We start from the raw sequence: 14,393 nt of genomic DNA, 5'->3' as shown, positions 1-14,393 counted from the left end.
GGTCAAACTGCATCTCGCGGTGGAAGTACCTCTCATGGTGGAGGAAACTTTAGCTCGCGGTGGTGGCGGAAGATCAACTCAAGGGCATTAATTAGTATGTTAAGTATTTTCATCTACTCAAGAATGTTGTGATTTTAGTTTTAAGTTTAATATATCATTATGCTCTTATTAATGAATTAGTATGTTAAGTATTTTCATCTACTCAAGGTTATGAATGATGCAATTTAATTAAGTTTTTTTTGTATGAACGCCATTTTGACTAACTTTTGATTAATTATTAATGAACAAGTTTAAGTATTCGTAAAGAACTTCAAGCTAATGTCACCGAGCCTTGAGCGAAAATGGCGTTCGAGCACTTTTCAACCTCTAAAACGGTCATCGAACTTTTGTGTATCCTTGATGTGTTGATCCTACCTAATTAATCGCATAAAAATAAGTAGGGTTCTATATAAAATATTGAAGTTTCGGGGTCCCGAAGCATGATTAATCTATGGTCAAAGTAAGTTAAAAAGTGTAACCAAAGAAGGGTTAACCAAAAGAGCAGGAAAAAAAAAACGACAACACTATAGCGCAGTAATTTACTGCGCTATAGCAGGTAACGGAACCGTCTCCGTTAACAGGTAACGGAACCGTCTCCGTTAACTCGTTAGCGCAGTAAATTACTGCGCTAAAGGTGTTTTCGTAACATTTTTTTGTTGGGGTATATTGGTCGAAACTGTTTTTTTTTGGGTCATTTTGGTTCCGGACCCGGCTGATTGACAGGGGTCTTTTCCATTTTGGTGAGTTCCATGCGAGCTTATTTGAATTAATTTCTACTATAATCCATACTTCGTCGTCAGTCACCACCAAAAAAAAAAAAAGGGTGGGCCCCAATCTTCTTTCATAGTAGAATATTTTTTTCAAAAAAAGAGTGGGCCCCAATCTTCTTTAATAGCAGAAAAATTGTAAAAAAAAAATTTAAAAAATTAAGGTGGGGCCCAATCTTCTATAATAGTAGGAATAAAAAAATAAATTTAAGGTGGGACCCACTCTTCTATAATAGTAGAGATTAAAAAAAAAATTAAGGCAGGGTCCGCGTGGAGTATGAGAGACCATTGTAAAAAAAAAAAAAAGTTAAGATGAGATCCACGTGAAGAAGTAGGAGACAATTGCAACAGAAAAAAAAAAGATATTTAAATAATGATAATAAGTTCAAAAAATAGTAAAGGTACGCTTAGAGAAAATATAAAGAAGAGAAGTTCGGGAAAAAAAAATAACGATTTAAATTGAACACAAAAACTGCTAAAGAAGTCATAAAACCAAAAGATTTAAAACTTATACCATACGTCTAACACTAATAATGAGGAATAACATCAAGAAGGCGAAATATAAACGGTCTTCTATAATAGTAAATTTAAAAAACAAAAAAAATTAAGGTGGGGCCCACTTTTCTATAATAGTAGAAAAATTTTAAAAAAAATTAGTTGGGGCCCACTTTTCTATAATAATATAAATAAATAAAAAAACAAATTTAAGCTGGGGCCCATTCTTCCATAATAGTAGAGATAAAAAAAATTAATGTCGGATCCACGTGAAGAATTAGGAGATAATTGCAAAAAAAAAAAAAAAAAGGTGTGATCCTCGTGAAGAAAAAAAAATAGGACATTTAAATAATGATAATAAGTTGAGAAAATGGTAAAGGTGCGCTTAGAAAAAATTTAAAGAAAATAAATTCAGGAAAAAAGAAATAACGATTTTAATTGAACACAAAAACCGCTAAAGAAGTCATAAAAATAAAAGATTTAAAACTTATACCTTTGGGTATAAAGTATAGACATATACGTCTCACACAAATAATGAGGAATAATATTGAGAAGATGAAATATAAACGGTCAAAAAATGTATACACATATTTTCTTAAAATAATGAAGTTGGACTATGCTTAAAAATTTAAGACTATTGTAGATGCTGACACATGAAAGTGTTTTTTAGTGTTGTTGATTAGAAAGAGATGATGACATGAAACTCAGTAGGAGAAAGTGTATTTCAAATCTTTCAATTGGAGAACCTAACAAGGAAAGTCATATATGGAAGAAGCGGACTAAGTAAAATAATTTGTTGATATTTTTAATTAATTGAATTATAATACTTTCTGTAATAAAAATTCCATAATTATATTACTAAAAGGTATTCTCTCTGTCCTAATTTATGTGACATAATTTGACTAGGCTTGAAGAAGAAAAGAAAAATCTTTGAAACTTGTGATCTAAAATAAGTCATAGATATTTGTGTAAATTTAAATCAAGTTAAATGATTTCTAAACATAAAAATATATCATTCTTTTTTAGACAGTCTAAAAAAAAGGTTGTACTATTTTTTTACCTCCAACTCTTGTAAAAAAAAAAAAAAAAACATGGACCCCATATTAAAAAATAAGCAATATCAAAAAAAATGTGGACCCAATATTAAAAAATTAAGCAATATCTATGTAATTCTCAAAGTATCCCCCATTAAGTCAATAATGGTGGATTCATTCAGTTGGATTTCTATACCACCCGCTGCATTTGTAGCATTTTCGAATGACTGTCCAAAAAAAGTGGCCCCCTTTGTTGGTAGATCAAAGTATTCACTTTCTCTTATTGCGTTGTTTTTCTAACGATTTTATTGAATATTCCATCTTTTATTTTGTGTTGTAGGTCCTACCAAAACTTTCTCCACGTTTTTTAGGCTCATTGTCACTTATGCCCTTATTTTGTATTGCTGCTTAATTTTTGTCCCTCAAAAAAAAAAAAAAAACCTGGGTTATAAATTTATATTTCTGCATCATAATATCTCACAAGTTATGTTCCGCACCATTAAAAACTTATGGCCACTAGGCATAAATTTTAGGAAAAATAACAGCCTATGTCTATTTGGACAAAATATTTACTTGAAATGACTCATATTTTTAATATTACCCAAAATAACCCTTTTATATAAGATCGACACATTATTTACAGTAAGTGTATAATGTTGTATATCGTGTGTATAAACACTATTGTAAAAAAAGTTGGCTATATATAGATGTAAATTAAAATATAACTACCTGGATATAATATTTTATCTTTGGATTGTATATTATTGAAATTATTCCTAAAATTAATTGCTAAAGGCAAAAATTAAATACCAGCCCATTTGAAGGACAATTCGTGCAATTTAATTTGTAATAGACAAATTCCCTTTTTTAAAACTAAATTATATAAAAGCATGAGTTGAAGAAGTGGATCGTCGACCAAGGGCAATTTGGTCAAAGCACTTGCCATTGAATAATTCCATTAGTTAAAAGTAGAATCTTCTTGTAGCTTAGTATTAAATATATTCGTACTTTTCCTATTTTGCCTTTTCATAAAAATTGCGTCGAACGGATGATGTCGTTTCGGTGGCAGGTATTAATTATGTTTTTGGCCACGTGTCACTTTTACACTCCTTTTACTTTTCACTGTTTTATCATGGTCACATAATTCCACTTAATAAACAAATAACATTTGTGTATATGTATTAATGTTCATCTATATATATGCATCGACAGTGCAAATTTAGGTATGTTTATTAGCAGTATAAAATATATATATATATATATATATATATATATATATATATATATATATATATATATATATATATATATATATATATATATATATATACATCTACTCAAAACATAAATCTTTACAATTGTACACAACTACATACACATAGATACACTATATAATCCAAAGTGTTGGGCCCGTGCTGCATACGCCGTCTAGTTGAATTAATAAAGAGTAAAATAGTTGCATTAATTCTTAAAATTTTTTTGATCAAATTTTTAGAATTTGTTTTGAGAACTACAATTTGTATTTGGCATCAATGTGAAGATTACTTTTCCAATATCATAACAGTAGTTTGTGTTTGACCAATTTTCCAAAAGTACTTATGGAGAAAAGCCTATTTTTTTAATTTCTGAAAAACAACTTATGCTATTACTCAAAATTTTTTTTATCTTAAAAGCTTTGATCAAACACTTTTGGCTTTCAGAAAATTTGGCCAAACAGTTTCTTTTGTTCACAGAAATAACTTGCAACTTGCCAAATTCAGAAGATGCAATCCATTTCTATGTTAACGTGTTCTAGATTAAGACATTTCCCAGTCAATAATGGTATAATGGTATGCATTCCTATCTTAATCTAGCACGCCTCTTACTACCACGTCTTCATTTCTCCGACTCCATTGAAAGCAAATTCCATTATGAATTTTACTATTTAGATAGACCAACAAAAATCTGATTTGTCATCTGCAAATTCAGTAACATAATTTTTGCCAGGTAACTCACAATTATAGCCCAATTCCAATTGAATTATTTAGCCATTTTGTTATATCAGCACGGGCCACTTGGTGTCGGCCATTCGGCCTAATTCTAAACCAAGTGTGGGACATCGGACTTCTTGCCTCCGTCATATAACCTTTTTATCCAGTAAAGTTCACTTTCATTTTATTTTTATTCATCTGAAAAATGTCTTTTGGCATCTTTCTTCATATAATGAGTTCTTTCTTTTTGACAATTTAAATTACTAATGCAAAATCAATACCCCCAACGTTTCGTTTTATGAGTTTTAATTTGATTCAACACCGTTTTATGAGTTTTAATTTGATTCAACACAAAGTTTTAAAAAGTAATGAAAACTTTTCGAATCTCATAATTTTAATTCGAATTAAAGCATATCGAAATATAAAAACTAGTAATATTTTTTGAAATAGATTAAAAAGAAAAGTAAGACACATACATTTAAATTTTAAAAGAACTCTCCTGATTCGGTGTTATGGGAGATCACTTGTCCATATACAAATTTTAAGTATTTGTGAGAAATTTATAGTCTGTTTGGCCAAGTTTATTTTTCCCCCAAAGTACTTATTTTTCCAATAAGTGCGTATTTTAAGAAAAATGACGTGTTTGGCCAAGCTTTTAGGAGAATATAAGTGCTTCTAGGGAAAAACAGAAACAGTTTTTCAGAAGCCAAAAAAAATTATTTTTGCTCAAAAGCACTTTTGAGAAAAATACACTTAGAAACACTTTTTAAAAACTTGGGCAAACACCAATTGCTGCTCAAAAGTGCTTTTAAAATTAATTAGCCAAACATTAATTGCTTTTAGCAAAAAATACTTAAAAAAAAACATTTTTTAAAATAAGTTGATTTTCGAAATTTGGCCAAACAGACTATTAGTCTTGAAAATGCGAGTGAAGTGAGAGAGAATTTATCAACTCACAATGATTCTCGTAAAATTTTTCAGCTCTCAAAGATTCTCGTAAAACTTATCAACTCTCAAAATAGTCATAAAATTATTTGTTTAGTCATACTAATTTCTTCTGTTACTTGATCACACACACAAGTGCACGAAAGGAAAAACATAGACAAAAAGGAATATGACATGGTATAAATTAAGTTTTCAGATGCTTAAAAATAAGTAACAATGTAGTTAGTTAATCTAGTTTAGGTATAATGAAAGTACTACCATAAAAAAAACATAAGAACAAAGGTAAGCAACATAATGTTGGGATTATAACGAATCCAATTGCTCTCTTTTCAGGAAAGTTTTTAAATTTGCAGATTTTAACAGACGTGGAAACAAATTAATTTAGATATTCAAACTTAAAGTTGTAACCAATTTTTCATTGAAGGTCAAAAGAGAAGTCAAACACTAAAATAGTAGAATCATCCATGTTGGCTTTTGCATCTTATAAGGTCACATGCTTTAGGATGATAGGTACACGTGTCTCGATTGTATATGCACGTACCCAAATAAATTTAATTTAATTTGAGTAGAAGCAGGTCGCTTCTAAGTACAGTCCTTTCCCATAAAAGGGGCGATACATTCGTATGATAATCATCTCAGCCAAGTGGTGTTTCTTCTTCTCTCTTTTTAGTAAGTACAACTCAACTCTTTGCTGCAAATCCAAAAAAAAAAAAAATCCGATGGCGATGAGGCGTGTGGCTTCTAAGGCAGCTCGTGCTATTGCTTCACCTTCATCCTTAGTTTTTACCAGACAACTTCAGGTATAATTAGCCAATTCTCCTCAATCCTATTTGTTGCTTTTCTTTTATTTGACCTACTAGTGTTCGCCCCTTGTTTAATGATTTCACTGAATTCGGCATGGATCGTTTCTGATCCTTCGATAATCAAGTGAATGAGGATTGGAACAGCGGAAAAGTGAAAACACACAATTTTTATTTTTTATTTTTCAGTCTTCGATTTGGGTAGAAGAAATTAACGACGATCTACCAATTAAACGTCTGGTCTTTTTTTTTTTTTTTGTTGCTTTTTAGCCTACCCTGGCCAGCCCCAAACCAAATGAAATGGCTTTTTCAGTTTTCATTATGTGGCCAATTTACTGTAGTTGTTTTATTGCAAATAAAATTTAAGGGTAAAATTAAACTTTTGAAATTTGTGGTTTAAATTAAGCCAGAAATATTTGCATAAATATCAATAATCTCGTTAGGGTTAAAATGATAATCTTAAAGTTAAATTATTACTACTGAATATAAAAAATTAAAAATGTGTCATTTCTTTTGAAACTAGTTTAAAAATTTTCAGGAAAAAATTGTCACATAAATTATAAATTGGGAGTTGGGACGGAGGGAGTACTATTGTTTTTTTTTATTTGTTATATGATAGATTGCTTTTGCTTTAACGGAAAATCTAACGCCGTTAGGACCACAACAGTTTATTTCCTATCTTTACACGTGATACTTGTTTACTTGAATTTTCACGTGCCATTTCTGGTAATTTTTATATGGGGTAGGTGAAGAGTGAAACGTTTCACGGGTCTCAAGGATAATGGCAGCAGGGTGCCTGCCACTAGGCACTTGTGTCATATCTTCTTTGCATCTTCACGTGCTAATTTATTATTACTTTTTTTTTACTATATAAGTTCGATTTGGAAAATCTTTCCTCGGTACAATAATTTTTACTTGTCGGGGGAATAAATAAGATGTATATACTACTTATAATGTATTGCTTATTTATATTTAGAGATAATGGTGAAAAAAACACCTTAAGTATTACATTTTTTTGAGTTTCCTACCTGAACTATCATGTGTGAGAATTTCCTACATGAACTATCACCAATTAGTTTGCAAAACACACCTCAACTATCACCAATTAGTTTGTAAAACGCATCTCAACTATATTTAATGAAGTGACAAATTGTACTAACTGATTTTCATGTCTAGTTTATTTATTAAACCAAATTTTATTTTCCCTATATTTCAGGACAATGGAACTCATAATTTCCTGTTAATTGTTACTCCCCCTGTTTCAAAAAGAGTGTTCATTTAGACTTTCTTTTTTTGTTTTAAAAGGATGACCGCTTACCAAATTAAAAAAAAAAATTAATTTTATTTTTTCAGATTTATCCTTATTAAGGGTTAAGTGGCCAAATTCAATACCTATTTTAATTAGGGGTAGTTTAGTTAAATTATCTATTTTTGCTTAGGAGGTAGTATTTCTAGAGGTATGCAAATGGCTAAGTCTAATACTCTTTTTGAAACCGGAGGGACTGCTTGGAAGAAAATAATCAAAGCAAGTATATTGAATTGCCTTTATCTTTCATGAATTTATCAATTTTAATACGCCTTTTCAAGCTTCTAATTGCCTTGAGGTGAACTTGAATTGGCTTCATCCCCTAGTCCGTTTCTTTTTAACTGGTGCATCTACAAGATTTTGGGAGTAAGATTATAAGTTTAGCACATATTAGCTTGCTGTATGACCTTAAAATATCCATGTATGTTCTGTCCACTCACCTTTTCTTTCTTCATTATTTTACAGGCTTCCCCTGGTAGCAAGAAGATTGTTGGTGTCTTCTACAAAGCAAATGAGTATGCTGAAATGAACCCCAACTTTTTGGGATGTGCAGAAAATGCCTTGGGGATACGTGAATGGTTAGAATCTAAAGGTCATCAGTACATAGTCACCCCTGACAAAGAAGGACCAGATTGTGGTTAGTTAGTGCTAATCTGTTATCTCATATGTTCCATTCTTTACCTCCATTGAAGTCTGTGCATTTCTAAAGATAATCCCTTGGTCCTTCATTCTTGTACTACTATAATCCAGCATAAGTCTCTGTCTCTGTGTATTGAATTTGGGAGCAGGAATGCAGCTGAAATTGAGGAGTTTTTTTCATTGAAAACATGAATATATGTAGTTAAGTTTTAAATAAATGGCTCCTGTGAGGAGAACTGAACGGTCATATCAGGAACATTAATTTAGATAAAGAGCAAAGCGAGTAGAAAATATTTTCTTTGTTAGTGGTGGTCCTTTGCTGCAAGTGAATTGTGACTAAGATTTTGGCAACTATGAGGTAGTTGCCATGACATGTGTGTGCATTTGCAACATGTCTATACGTCAAGAGTTTAGTTGTAGTTTGATAAAACTAAGGGTAAATTTTGTGATTTAGACAAGAAATTTACCAAAGTTGCAGAGGCTTGTTTAGTAGAGTGCACATATGGATGCTTTACTAGTAAAGATTTTCTGATGGATGACATGCTTAGTATAAATGCTTGCTTGATATCATTTATTATGATAATGGTGTACTAGTCTGGTACACAAACCGCTCTCTCTCTTTGTTTTTTACTGTTGAATTCTGGACTGTGCCCTATACAATGAAATTTCTCCTTGAGCTAAAGTTTTTGTGTGTGTCCATCTATAATCTTTTTATGTTTTCCATGACTTTCTGTCTGCAGAGCTTGAGAAACACATTCCTGATCTCCATGTGTTGATTTCTACCCCTTTTCATCCTGCCTATGTAACGGCTGAAAGGATCAAGAAGGCAAAGAATTTACAACTTCTGCTGACAGCTGGAATTGGATCAGATCATGTTGATCTGAAAGCTGCTGCTGCTGCAGGATTGACAGTAGCAGAGGTCACTGGAAGCAATACTGTCTCAGTTGCGGAAGATGAACTGATGCGAATCTTAATTCTTGTCCGAAATTTCCTGCCTGGACATCATCAGGTTATTAATGGGGAGTGGAATGTTGCTGGCATTGCGCACAGAGCGTATGATTTGGAAGGCAAGACTGTTGGAACTGTTGGTGCAGGACGTATTGGTAGACTCTTACTACAAAGGTTGAAGCCATTTAACTGTAATCTTCTTTACCATGATCGTCTTAAGATGGATCCGGAGCTAGAGAATCAAATCGGAGCAAAGTATGAGGAAGATCTTGATAAGATGCTCGCAAAATGTGACATAGTGGTCATCAATACACCTCTTACAGAGAAAACAAAGTAAGGTTTCTGTTTCTCTCATTGCTTGGGCAAAAGTTCTCTTTCACCTTTTGGCTTGACGCACAAACATTTGATATTCTTTTTATATGAACCACTGAACGGTGATATGTCCTTAGAGATCATATTTCCTTTTACTTCTTCCTTTAATTTTCTTTTTTGAAGCTTTGTCATCAGTTAGAAGTCAGTAAGATGATAACTGTTCTCGCCCACTAGTGTCGCCAGATAAACAATGGAGTATTTTTAAGATTCTTGGAGATGTTGGAGTTGTTTTCTTCCATACTGATATCAGTCTCATGTCACTAAGGTCATTGTTCATTTCCATGTGCTATATGTCAAATTCCTCACAATTTTTACTATGTGATCCAGAGGGATGTTTGACAAGGAAAAAATTGCGAAGTTGAAGAAGGGAGTTCTAATTGTAAACAATGCTCGAGGAGCAATCATGGACACTCAAGCAGTTGTCGATGCCTGTAACAGTGGTCATATTGCAGGTATTTTAATATCACCAGAACACATTATCCAGAAATGAGCCCCCGGCTTCAATATTATTTGAACACATCACATCATTAGTTTTTTTTTTTTTTTCTTCTCAATTTTGAAATTTTCTTGCCTATTTCTTTTCTTTCCCCCAAATTTAGGATACAGTGGAGATGTTTGGTACCCACAACCAGCTCCCAAGGACCATCCATGGCGCTACATGCCAAACCAAGCTATGACCCCGCACATTTCTGGGACTACCATTGATGCACAGGTTGGTAAATACTGAGTTTTCTCCAATTTCTATAGGCTTCGCTCATTCTCTACTTTGATGACATTTTAATGCAAGCAAACTGATAAAAGCTTGTTATGGGATATTTTGCAGTTGCGGTATGCAGCTGGAACGAAGGATATGCTGGACAGGTACTTCAAGGGTGAGGATTTCCCTGCCGAAAATTACATTGTCAAGGATGGGGAGCTGGCACCTCAGTATCGCTAAATCGTTAATGTACCTTAGGGTTGTGTGCAGGTTTCTGTGTCAAATAAACTAGCAAGTCGTGTCTTTAATAAGCTGAAAAAGTGGCTACTTATCTTCTTTTAGAACATCTGTAATGCAGTTTTTCTCCGGTTCGCTGTAACATCACATTTGTGATTTAAACATGTCCCCTTTTGTGAAGGAGGTCTATGTATAATCCTCCATCGTCTTTCTTGAGTACTATAATTGGGAAACTTCCTTGCTGTGATAGTTGTACTGGTGTTGTCCTGGACAATTTTATGATGAAAAAATTCTCTTATCTGCTTATTTGCTAGTAGTTTTTTGTTGCCGTATCTGTGTTAATCTTGTCTACGACGCTAGGGAGAACTTGCGAAGAAAATGAATGAATTACAATGGAGTGAAACAGAATATCACCATTTTTTAAATTAAATACCAATAAGCTTCTTTATTATAATAATCAAAAAAAGCATATGACATCACCTTGTATTTTGCTTTTAATGTAATGGGGAAGAAAAGACTGACTGACATAGTTCGGAACTACAGATTTTTAAATGACCTTTTTCTTCACATATAAGCGAATAAATGTGGTGTATGTGCCGTTTGACACCCAAGAAGACCATATCCATAGTTATCCTGGGTGCATATTGGAGTGGTTTATTTATAGTTAAGTCTTTTTTTCTGTAACATCAATCATAATACTACAGGTACTTGCAATAGTGCTTATTTTTGTCATAAATAAGACTTGAATAGGGAACACTCCCTCCGAGATCTAAAATGTAGAGAAAACTAAAAATCAATAATTAAGCTTTTGAATCTTTTAACAAGTAATCGTTTGAACAGTTTTTCACAGCCAACTCTAGTATATAGCAACAGGTAATTCTAGTATACAATCGGAGCTTCTGTATCTTTCAATTGAAAGTAGAAAATGCAGACTGATTACAAAAGAAAGATAGCCGGGAGCATACACATGCACCGTCAAATTAGTTAACAGCATCGTGTGAAGAAGATGTGTCAATTCATGACATGTGAATGTGATTTCCTACACCAAAAGTTTGTGGGATAATCTTCCTCTTGGTGCTAGCTACCAGTACCTAAATCTACTTTGAGATGATAAATTCCATTCCTTACTGATTCAAACTGTTTTTCTTAAGAAATTCAAGGTCTTTCATTTGCATCTGAACTGCTTCTTTTGATAACTGCTTGGGCTCTGTATATTTGATTTCTTCAGTTCCATCTGCCACTCTCTTTGCCTTCTCTTTGACAAAGCTTTCTACCTTTTGCTGCCCGACTGTAGGAAAGACAGCAGTAAGCATGGTAGTTAGCAGTTTTTCATCTTCTTCTTCAATCAGATCCCTTCCAAAGCAACACACATGTACAGCTTCCAGAGCCTTCTCAGCTCGAATTTCCATGGGGATTTTAGGTATAGGAGCTCCCAATTTTGCCCGCTTCTGCAAGAATAAAGGAACATGTGAGAAAAAAATGGCTTACATTATCTAAAATACTTTATTTATGTTATTATCAGTACCGGGTATAACGGTAGTCCATAAACGAGAGCTCAAACATAAGTGCGATATATGGTTATTTAACTGTGCACATAATGTGCTTGGTGGATCTAAAAAGGGCAGTTTGGTGCACAAAGCATCCGCGCGCTAGCAGGGTCCAGGGAAGGGCCGCACCCCAAGGGGTGTGATGTAGACAACATACCCTAACGCAAGCATTAGTGGCTGCTTCCACGGCTTGAACCTAATAGGTCACATGGAGACAACTTTACCATTGCTCCAAGGCCCCCCTTCACCATGGATCTATTGTAGGGTAAATATGACGAAGCCCATAATCAGAGGACTTATCACATTTTTTATTTGCAGCCAGGTCCCTTCTCTAACCTTATATAAACACGATCTTTGTCTTCTGCTTGAATATAATGTCGTTTTGAGAGAGACAAATGAGTGTGCAATGATTGTGCCCATTGACTCAGTCATCTTGACGAAAGGCTATAGAGAGGAAGACCTACTCATATATCAAACTTCCATGACTCAAACAGTACGCCAAATTCCTTACTAATTTATAGTAAGTAGTTTGTATTCTATTATTATGTTCAATACACAGATTTATTATGTTTGATTGCTATCACATGTATCATGTTAAAGTTACTACAGGCTGCTGTAAACATCAAGTTACTAGATATAGTACTGTTAATAAGCCTCTCAATAAGAGCTAGGCAGAGCTATGTTGCTTGAATCCTCCAATAATACAATCGTGATTCGTGTGTCAAATTCTCCAAAAGCTGTGAAGTTTTGGAGGATCTGACACGGTTGTACCAACGTCTTTGGAGAATTAGAGTAAAATAGAAGCAGAGTCCCACATCAAAAGAAGGAAACAAAAACAAAAGCTGGAGTATGCTTTTGAAGACAAAGGAGGAAATAAGCTATACATTTTAGTATTTTACTGATAAGGTCGAAAGTAGTGTAATGAAAATAAAAAGAAGCTAAAAATTGTTGGCAAATGAAATCTTGCTAACCTCTCTTGCTTCATTCATCATCGCAATGAAGTTTTGTTCTTCAAATTCAATATCATTTGCTAAACTAAGCCTTGCTACTCCCTCCAAAATTTCCTCAGATTTGAGTAAACCTGCTCCCACTGCAGCTAACCAACAGCATAGTAGCACATACAGAGGATCCCCTGTCTATCAAGAGGCGAACAATATCAAGGTCAATTTTTCACTTGAGACCTCTAATATTATGCATAATCACCACTTTTTCGACAGGCTAATATCGAAAAAAAGACTTCCGACTATTTCATTCTATTTTACATGGCAATATTGGACTAAACACGACGTTTAGAAAAGAAAATCAGACTTTTGGTACATACCAAAAATATCCTTAGAACTTTTTGTCTTAACTTTCTTAAGACATTTCTATGACTATAAAAGCATTGAAATAAGAAGTTCAAAATAAAGAATTCGTAAATATAGAAATATTTTGGAACATATAAAAAAGAAAAAGAAAATAATCATATAGAATAAAATGAAACAAAGCAGCTAAAAGCATGACGCTTTGAAGGCTGTGGCAATGTTGAAGACTTGAAGCAGATTTGTGCACTTCTCCGATGAGTCAATTTGACAATTTCAGTTGCTAAATCACCTTACATTAGTTCATTTGTTTAAGATTAAATTTCAAATATTCATTATGAGTTGCAATTCTTTTCTTGTCAAGAAAGTGAAAAAAACACATTTTTTTTAAGCGTTGGTCAAATTCAATTACAACTATATAGTTACAGATGAAGAAGTAACAAGCCAAGCTAGTTGATTACAAGTAAAAGTTACCTTGCCATGTCGATCTCGAAATTCATAGAAAGCTCTAGAATCATTAACAGAGCACTTGTTACCGACCCGTCTCCTAAACTCAGCAAAATCAATAAAATCACCACCAACACCACCTTCTTCATTGACAATTCTAGCTATGAGACCAACAACAGGGAGGGAACCAATGACCTTATTAGCAAAACTGGAAATTGGATTTGTAGTCTCATCCATATAAGCCTTAACGAGCAAGACATTGGAGTTGGAAGCTGCTGCTTTGTTATTATTCCTTGTGGAGGGAAATCTATAGACACGTCTAAAGTAAATAAGTGACGGAGAGATTGGGTTGCAGTAAATGGAGATGGAAGAAGAGTGGAGAGAGGAGACAACCACCATGGTGTTACATGTGGTGGACGTTCAATCTTTTGTTTTGATATTCCCCCTTTCTAGTTATCTTTTCGGAATCTGACTCTGCAGCTTCATTATCTACTTTAAAATAATGGAATACTAGTAGTATATTTTACTTTAATACTTCTAATAATAAATAAAACTATTAAATTAAGTGCCGCTGAGCAAATGAATCTTTCATTATCTTATATACAATTTGAATTTACAAAATTGTTTATTTACTGATTTTCTGTGTTTATATTTTATCGTAAAAAAAAAAAAAGAAAAAAAAAGAGTCATAACTAAAGAATATAATAATCGGTCAGAAGACGGATATGCCGATCACTTTCTAATAGAATACACTTATTTAAGTTAATTAATTTTAATAATAGAGTATGACGTTTTTTCTTTTTTCAAATTAACTTTTTAATCAATATTCTAATATCATTTCCCCTTAGA

General features: G+C 33.1%; 2 protein-coding genes across 2 annotated transcripts; one reads left to right on the top strand and one right to left on the bottom strand.

Moving 5' to 3' along the window:
* Window positions 1-5,875: 5,875 nt before the first annotated feature.
* On the top strand, window positions 5,876-10,555 carry LOC132047193 (formate dehydrogenase, mitochondrial). The gene is made up of 6 exons (XM_059438138.1): window positions 5,876-6,050; window positions 7,822-7,993; window positions 8,736-9,276; window positions 9,643-9,767; window positions 9,915-10,027; window positions 10,139-10,555. The coding sequence occupies exons 1-6, from the start codon at window positions 5,970-5,972 to the stop codon at window positions 10,250-10,252; spliced, it is 1,146 nt and encodes a 381-aa protein (XP_059294121.1). The 5' UTR covers window positions 5,876-5,969; the 3' UTR covers window positions 10,253-10,555.
* Window positions 10,556-11,026: 471 nt separating this feature from the next.
* On the bottom strand, window positions 11,027-14,019 carry LOC132047194 (photosystem I assembly factor PSA3, chloroplastic). The gene is made up of 3 exons (XM_059438140.1): window positions 13,572-14,019; window positions 12,768-12,932; window positions 11,027-11,697 (listed from the first exon to the last, which is right to left on the bottom strand). The coding sequence occupies exons 1-3, from the start codon at window positions 13,941-13,943 to the stop codon at window positions 11,374-11,376; spliced, it is 861 nt and encodes a 286-aa protein (XP_059294123.1). The 5' UTR covers window positions 13,944-14,019; the 3' UTR covers window positions 11,027-11,373.
* Window positions 14,020-14,393: the final 374 nt, after the last annotated feature.

This window comes from Lycium ferocissimum, chromosome 2 (assembly GCF_029784015.1).
Source record: "Lycium ferocissimum isolate CSIRO_LF1 chromosome 2, AGI_CSIRO_Lferr_CH_V1, whole genome shotgun sequence".
NCBI lineage: Eukaryota > Viridiplantae > Streptophyta > Magnoliopsida > Solanales > Solanaceae > Lycium > Lycium ferocissimum.
This window is presented reverse-complemented; position numbering and strand designations above follow the sequence as displayed.